Here is an 8,774-nt window from a genome sequence, read left to right on the forward strand (position 1 = left end):
AATATTATGCATTAAATATCTTATCTTTTTTTTTAATCACTGTTCCCAAAGGTAGACAGGACCTTTAAACTTTCACTGCAATGTGTTGTTCTACTTCGCTGCATTCACTCAATTTACATAGGTAGGCCTACTAGTATATAATCATTATGGAGGCGATCTTGTCCTTTAAGAAGTACATGTATCTTGTTTTTCATAAAACACGTCTGCTTTAGGCAGCCTAATTCACTGTCATTTGATCTTAGTTTACAGCAAAGATAGTAGCGTCTTTACAGCATCGTGGGTATATACGGTGGGTTTCTTTTTTTTTTTAATACATTGACAAGTAGGCACAAATTCTTTCTTATTTATGTCACAAGAGTACACTATACAGTATAAATAGACAGAACATCAGCAACTGCAATAATGGGGGGGGGGGGGGGGGGGGGGGGGGGGGGGGGCTAAATTCATCGAATACTAAGTACAGTGTATTGTACATCTTTTCAAAATAATAGACAACGACTGCGTTTGCGCCTAAGCTACTATGACATGATGTCAGGTGATCAGGCCATACAAAATTAACCCAAAACAACCGAAAGCGAAACCGATCGAATATACGTGCATGTATGTAAAGTGTATGCGCATATGTACGCTACAGAACGGAGCTGAGTTGTATGGGCCAAGTCCGTCGGCAATGTATCGCAGTCTTTGATTTTCAGATACCAAATATTTGAATAACAATAATTACGGATCCCTATCCTTGATCTACCCATCTCTTTTTATTGTCGTTCCGTGCAAGCGAGTGGCAAGCAAGATAATGCGAGTGTGTACTGCAAGTGCGGGTGGCTTCTTCTTTCTACTACTGACGGTCTTGGTAACAGTCGCAATGGCGGAGCAGAAGAAACAGCTCATGGGAGGAATGCAGAAAGTCCAGCCTGTGAACGCAGAAGTTGAGGGATTCGTTAAACAGGTCTGTGTAGTCAGAATGGCCTACATGAGTCTGTAAAGTGTTGGCCTAAATGAGTTACTAGTAATAAATGTTAAAGGAGACGGCACGGTCTATTTCTGTTCCATTACAAATTATCTTCCACAAGTCGCTGGACGAAGGCTTTCTTCCCAGAGACTGGAAACTAGGCAACATAACTCCTATACATAAAAAGGGAAGTAAAAAGTGTGTTGAGAATTATCGGCCAATAAGTTTAACTTCTGTTGTTGGAAAGGTGATGGAGAGTTTAGTCCGAGATGCGGTCATGCAGCATCTTTTGAAATATAACTTGCTTTCAGACTGTCAACATGGATTCACTCCAAAACGGTCCTATGACTCGGCTCCTTTGTGCAATGGAGGAAATAACTCAGAAACTTGGTACTGGGTATCCTATTGATATAGTATATTTAGACTTTTGTAAAGCCTTTGACTCTGTTCCTCATGAGAGGCTTTTGAAAAAATTGATATCTTATGGCATTGATAAAAAAATGTACTCGTGAATCAAAGCATTCACAACTGGAAGGGAACAAAGAGTCGTAATAAATGGTGAAAGTTCAGACTGGAGTCAACTAGTCAGCAGTGGAATTCCGCAAGGAAGTGTACTCAGACCGGTCCTTTTTGTTATTTTTATAAATGATTTGCCAAATGTAATGAATAACTCAGTTTTTATGTTTGCCGATGACACCAAAATCATCGGTGATGTCAGTACAGCCCCAAAACAGGAATCGCTTCAAACTGACCTAAATCATGCTGATGAATGGCAACTTGATTTCAACGTTAGTAAATGTAAGATTCTTCATATTGGAAAAAATAACCCAAGGGAAAACTACACCCTACAGAATGAATGGTGTAGAGTTGGAAGCAACCAAGCAGGAAAAGGACCTTGGCGTAATATAATAGATGAGAATTAAACTTCCATCAACATGTCTCAGCAGCCGTCCAGAAGGCAAATCAAACACTCGGGATTATACACAGGACCTTCTCACAAATGACGATGGAAATACTTCCCATTTTGTTCGTATCATTGGTTCGACCTCATTTGGAGTATGGCAACATTTTATGGCATTTGAGATATAAAATGGACTCTGACAAAGTTGAAAGAGTGCAGAGAAGAGCCACTCGTATGATTCCTGAACTCAAATGTTTGTCGTATGAACAACGCCTAGAAACACTCAACCTGCACTCATTATACTACCGGAGGCAGAGACGAAGAGGCGATATGATTACTGTTTATAAGGTGCTCAATGGAAAGTTGGGGATTTTTGGTGACATGTTCTTCAAACCAGCCATTCACTCATCAACAAGAGGTCATACAAGCAGAAGCTCTTCACCAAACATTCAAGATTAGAACTGCGAAGTACATTTTTCAGCCAAAGAATAGTTGCCGACTGGAACAGATTGCCTGCTAGTGTTGTTGAAGCTTCCTCAATTAATAATTTCAAAGATTTTTTGTAATATTAGATAGACATTGGAGGGGGGAAAAATTCAAAACCTCTGCTCCTCAACTCACATAAAGCAACAAAGTTGAAGATAATTCTATTTTGTTGAGACCGGAATACTACAGGACCAGTCCTCTACTTCCGTATCAGATGTGATGTGATGTGATTCCACATGCACGACGTTATCGATGGGCTAGTCACAAAAGTGTCTACGGCCACGGGTAAACTTGGCCACTTTTGTATTATGATGAGGGCACTACTGTGTACAAGTACTAAATACCCTGTTTGTGGCAGGCCTTGTACAGCCCACAGGGTGCCTATTTCAGGTATTTGCGGCAAGGCCAAGGGCCATTTCATTCACTGAAAAGGCCGACCAGGTGTCACTTCCACAACACTTGTGTCTACGCGTCTGCGAGTAACTCCTGCTTGTGTTCTATAAAAGTGGGACTAAGCACATGTACACATGATGTTCATTAGGCCTAACGTTAGCGGTTTACTTTTATTGATGAACGAAAGTGCCCCTGCCAATGCACTGCCAGAAGTAGGCACCCTGCCACATATTAGGTATTTTATCTTTACTCAGACACATCTAGTCATCTAGAACCTAGTAGGTTTCTAGTACTAGTAGTAAATACAAGTGGTCGAGTTTACCCATAACTATGTTACTGTATTCACCAAATAATTTGCAAGGTTTGTATTTTCTTGAATTTCTTGAGTCAGACCTGTGCTAGTCATAGATTTAAAGGCGCACATAAATATAATTGACTGGGATCCTGCCACAAATATAAGTATGCACTGAGATGTTTCTCTGTTCGGTAGGCCTACTGTACAGTAGTTGGTATGGTAGGGGTACCACCTATTGGCAGGGTACCTTCCCATCGGCACCCTGCGTATTGTGGCTGTTTGCGTATAGAACGAAAAGGTATGCGCGGGATTAAGTGTCATTGGCTATAAAAACAATAAAAATGAAGAAACGAAAATCAAACTAAAAAACAAACTAACAAACCAAACTAAACACGTTTCAATTACACGTCCGCTCAGTAACAAGGCATGGCTGTGAAATTCACGTGTATTACCTATGGAGAGAGAGGGGATGTCGATCGCTAGGTACCCTTTTAAGCTGCGCGAAGAAAATGGAACGCATGCACTAAAATTTCGCTATTTTAAAACGGAGATTCAGAATCAACGAGACGGTCACAACATTCAAAATTGCAGTATTTATGGCATATTTGAGACAAGACTTAGGCGAATTTGTTTTATACTTTTGGTATAAACAAGCTACAGATCCTTAGGGTGACGATAGGTGATACCCTCAATCATACTCCACAATCCCGTTTAACCACATCCGAAATTGTCATAAGTTGCACTCCCTAAATACACTTGTAATGAACTTGTATACAGCATACACACTATACTTTTGTGTTCATCTGTTTGCAAGTGTATGTACATTGTAAGTTCATGTACATTATTTCGATGATTATTTCGATGATTCATGTACACTTGTCATGTACATTGTAAGTACATGTACCTGTGGGTAATTCTATGGTAATGTACACCGATCTCTGGGAGTCCGATGCAAGATTGCCATTGCAAGATTTCATATCTGTTCATCTGTTGATAGTATGTAGAGTAAACATTGCTTCAAAGTCAACCTTGGATAAGTCAAGTGGTAATTGGCAAAGTCAAAGATCTTTTCAAGTCCTCTTTAAATACATGTATTCTATTGATTTCAATCCCTCATAAGTCAAATTTTCTGTAAGTCAAAGTTATTTTTGCAGTCCAAATAGATTTGACTTCGACAAGGTTGACTGTGTTTCTTTGTAATTTCTCCTACCAAGATGCGCAGTGAAGCCGAAGGAGCAGCTGGAGGAGAATTCAAGCAGTTCATTCCTGTCGAGTTTGCAACTCAGCTTGTCAATGGAGTCAACTACTTTGTGAAGGTAATAAATATTTTTGCACTAATTGACCATGCCACAAACATACTCCTTTTTGTCGAGCCCACCAGAGGTTAGGGGAGACTAAGGGATCGCCTGCGGCGTCTGTCCGTCCGTCGTCCATCAGTCTGTCCGTCCGTCCGTCCGTCGTCTGTCCGTAACGCTACAAAAACTTCAATAACTCTTTACTCTGGGCTTCAATTGCAATCAAACTTCGAGGGAAGAGGGGTCATACAAAGTTTCACATTTTACCATATATGAAGGTCACCTCAAGGTCAAAGCTCTCAGGCAGGGGTCAATGAACTTTAGGGCCCAATGTTAAGTTTTTATGGCGCGTTTCTATTATGGGTCATAACTTTTGATCCATAACTCCATTTGTGACTAGACTTGGATGGTAAATGTCCCTTGGGGAGTGGATGATCACCACAAGGTCAAAGGTCACAAGCAGGGCTCAACAAACTTTTAGAGCCCAATGTTAAGTTTTTATGGCGCGTTTCTATTATGGGTCATAACTTTTGATCCATAACTCCATTTGTGACTTAACTTGGATGGTAGATGTCCCATGGGGAGTGGATGATCACCAAAAGGTCAAAGGTCACAAGCATGGGTCAACGAACTTTTAGAACCCAATGTTAAGTTTTTATGCCGCGTTTCTATTATGGGTCATAACTTTTGATCCATCACTCCATTTGTGACTAAACTTGGATGGTAGATGTCCCATGTGGAGTGGATGATCACCACAAGATCAATGGTCACAAGCATGGGTCAACGAACTTTAAGAGCCCAATTGATGTTAAGTTTTTATGGCGTGTTTCTATTATGGGTCATTATAACTTTTGATCCATAGGTCCGTTTGTGACCAAACTTGGATGGTAGATGTCCCTTGGGGAGTGGATGGTCACCACAAGGTCAAAGGTCACAGGCAGGGGTCAACGAACTTTAAGGCCCCAATGTTCAGTTTTTATGGCACGTTTCTTTTTTGCCATAAATTTTTACCCTTTTATATCTTTTTATCTGTTATATCTCTTTTTATGCCTCCGCCACGAAGTGGTGCCGGAGGCATTATGTTTTCGGGTTGTCCGTCCGTCCGTACGTCTGTCCGCTTTCGTTTACGCGATAACTTGAGTAATATTGACTTGAATTCTACCAAACTTGGTCCAAGTATAAAGTATGATGGGGCAATTAGTTGATTAGATTTTGGGTGAAATCCGCCAAAGGTCAAAGGTCAAAGTTCAAGGTCAAATCGTGAAAATGTATCCGTTTACGTGATAACTCAAGACTGGATCGAGCAAATTTCACCAAACTTTGTTGGAGGATGATGTATGATGGGACAATTACTTGATTAGTTTTTTAGTGAAATCGGACTGAGGTCAAAGGTCAAAGATCAAGGTCAAATCCTGAAATTTATCTGTTTACGTGATAACTCAAAACTGGATGAAGCAGCTTTCACCAAACTTGGTCCAAGGATGATGTATGATGGGACAATTAGTTGAGTAGATTTTAGTGACATTGGCAAGAGATCAAAGGTCAAAAGGTCAAGGTCAAATGCTAAAAATGTTGCTATTTCCCCAATATCTATGCAATGACCTAAGGTGTTTTCTTGAAACTTGGTGTAGACATGTACTACCTCACTGCATAAAGATTCTCCAGAGAGTTTCATGTCATAAGGTCAAAGGTCAAAAGGTTAAAGGTTAGGTGAAAATGTTGTAATATCACTTTTCTCACAAATGGTTCAATGTATCTTCATGGAACTTGGTACATACGCATGTACTGACTGGCAGAGATTATCTAGGGAATTTAGGGGTCATAGGTCAATAGTCATGGGGTCAAAGGTCAAGGTCAACTCCTCAATATTTTACTATTTCCCTCATACACTAGTATATGAAATGCTTGCATTATTAGTTTTCAAACTTAATATATACATGCATTACCTAATGGAGATTCTCCAGGAAATTTCCAGCCAGAATGTCAAAGGTCAAAGGTTAAGGGTCAAAGGCCAGGTTTCAATGTCCCCCCCCCAAAAAAAAAAAAAAAAAAAAAAAATCTATTTTGTACTGTAATTACACTCTTTCTTCATACCTTGGAAATTACTCAATGCATAAACTTATAAAAGGGTCTGTCAGAATTCAAGTAAAAATTCTCAATTTCCCAAATATGTGTACCTGCACTCTTCGACAATTATAGCAAACCCAGTTCAAGGAAAGTGAACATTCAAGTCATTTCTGACAAACCTGTCATATTTTTATTTTTTTGCCAGTTATGTGAAGCTGTCATGGATCACACATTGTGAAGACATTGTACTATACCCCTATTGGGAGAATCATGCATTATGGCGGAGGCATCAGTCGCCATAACGACATTTCTAGTTTTTATCTGTTATATCCCATTTGCGTACAATTTCTTGTACGCGAATGGGCGAGACACATTATGGCACTTGCCTTGTTCAGCAAAAGTAATGTCTGTCCTACTTTGTAGAAGAAATACGTTTTCACAATTATTTGCTATGCTTCTTTAACATTCACTAATTAGTCATTCCCAAGATCCCTGAATTAGTTTCATGCTAAACTTGTGCACTTCTTGATGTTGTGCTTAGTATGGAATTGAATGTACAGAGAAAATTAGTCTTTTCTTTGCACCTGCTTGTGAATTTTCTTGTATCCAGTCATTGGTTCAAAGAAAGTGAAACAAACAGCATCTTTGAATATCAATGGTCAACTATGGAATTTATGAATTCATTCCCGGCCGACTGTGGATGGATGTACTGATCCGATTCTATCCTTTACTTTTTCTTTTCTTTCAAACTTCATTCAGGTTGACGTCGGGGATGGTCAGTTTGTCCACATCCGTTTCTACAGGCCATTTAAGGGAGAGACACAGTTTGTGAAGCTGGTTGGTGACAAGACGGAGAAGGATCCTCTGGAGTACATTCCTCAGTAGTCTGGCTATTTGCTTCTGAGCGACTGTGCCTGGAAACCCTGGACTCTTCGTATATCCAGATAGTTTTAATTGCAAAATGATTTAAATTTGTAAATTGCATTGATATGTGATAAACTTGTCTCTTTCCATCAGTAGATAGAGGTTCAGTGAAGCATGGGACTTCGAATTTTAGGAGAATATGAAACATCTTATTCTTACATTTCTTTTGCTGTCATATCACTGCAACATACTGGAGCCTTGTATGTCAGTATTAGAAAAATTGCATCTCATTCTTGCTGAATATTGTAGTACATTCACACGTGAATGAAACCTACATTGTACATGTATATACCATACAAATATGTTCTGTAACTGTTTATGAGCTTTCCTATTGAGCAGTCACCAAAAAAAAGAAAGAAAGAAAAAGAAAAAGTGCCTGTCACCATGGCAACCAATCAACAGCAAGGGAGGGTACAATCTATGTGAGTTTCAGACAGGACACTATAACTTCTTACTTCCAACATTCTATAGCGTACATGATTAATCAGTGAATGATTTATGTTTTAAACGGCATTATGGATGGCATTGTTGTGATATTTCTTATTGTTAATTTTTGACACTTCTTGCAATAAATTTCAAGTTATTTTTAATTTCTATGTGTGAGATTGTTGTCATTCAATTAATTAAAGAGGAAATCCAGTCAAAATATAATGTGATAAAAAAAAGCAAAATTTTACGAGTTCAATAGTTATAATTTGACTTAAATCAGATGAAAAATATGGAAATCATGGAATTTTGAAGTTTTGATAATTTCTCCCAAACAGTTCTTGTACAGTGGGTATGAATATGCAAATGAGGGAGCTAACCATGTCATACCCTCACAATTTTCCATTGATCGTGTACAAAAGCAATGACAAAAATTCAATGTTTCTGTCATTGAAGTCTGAAACATGACATTATTCCTGCTTGAATAACTTCAGAATAGTGATCAGTTAGAGTATAAGGATTTGGGCATAAAAATTGCATTTGAATGAAAAAAAAAGGACATTTCAAAATTTCATGTACAAACTATATGGTAAGTTGTGAGGAAATGACATGCTCACTTTGCCATTTGCATATTCACATTGACTGACTACTGTTCAAGAACCGTTTCCCCCCAAAATAGCGAAACTTCAAAATATAACTTCCTTATTTTTCAACCGATTTCAATTAAATTTATACCCTTGAACTCGTAATATTTTACACGTTCTTATCAGACTAACTTACATTTGGATTGGATTTCCCCATTAATGAAGAACTGAAGTTCATGGGTGGACTTTCAGACACACGCATCAATTAATGACATATTTTAGAGTATGAATGTGTGTATGCATATACAGTGCACTCCCGTGATAGCAGACATGGTAGATAACAAGATTCCAGTGTCAACAAAGTAAAAATTCAGACCACAACCACATTTGCCCTATGTGTTTTTATTGTTGATTCAAGTATGGTTGTAACAAAATTTCATTATGAAAGAAAACA

General features: G+C 38.6%; 1 protein-coding gene across 1 annotated transcript; it reads left to right on the forward strand.

Annotated features, from left to right (window-relative positions):
• The first annotated feature begins 729 nt into the window (after window positions 1-729).
• Window positions 730-7,900, forward strand: LOC139740197 (cystatin-A-like). Its single transcript, XM_071650782.1, has 3 exons — window positions 730-946; window positions 4,239-4,340; window positions 7,146-7,900. Exons 1-3 carry the CDS (start codon window positions 794-796, stop codon window positions 7,269-7,271), a joined length of 381 nt encoding a protein of 126 aa, XP_071506883.1. The 5' UTR covers window positions 730-793; the 3' UTR covers window positions 7,272-7,900.
• Window positions 7,901-8,774: the final 874 nt, after the last annotated feature.

This window comes from Diadema antillarum, unplaced genomic scaffold (genome assembly GCF_040938485.1).
Source record: "Diadema antillarum isolate AM-2024a unplaced genomic scaffold, OU_Dant_1.0 seq00000839_RagTag, whole genome shotgun sequence".
NCBI lineage: Eukaryota > Metazoa > Echinodermata > Echinoidea > Diadematoida > Diadematidae > Diadema > Diadema antillarum.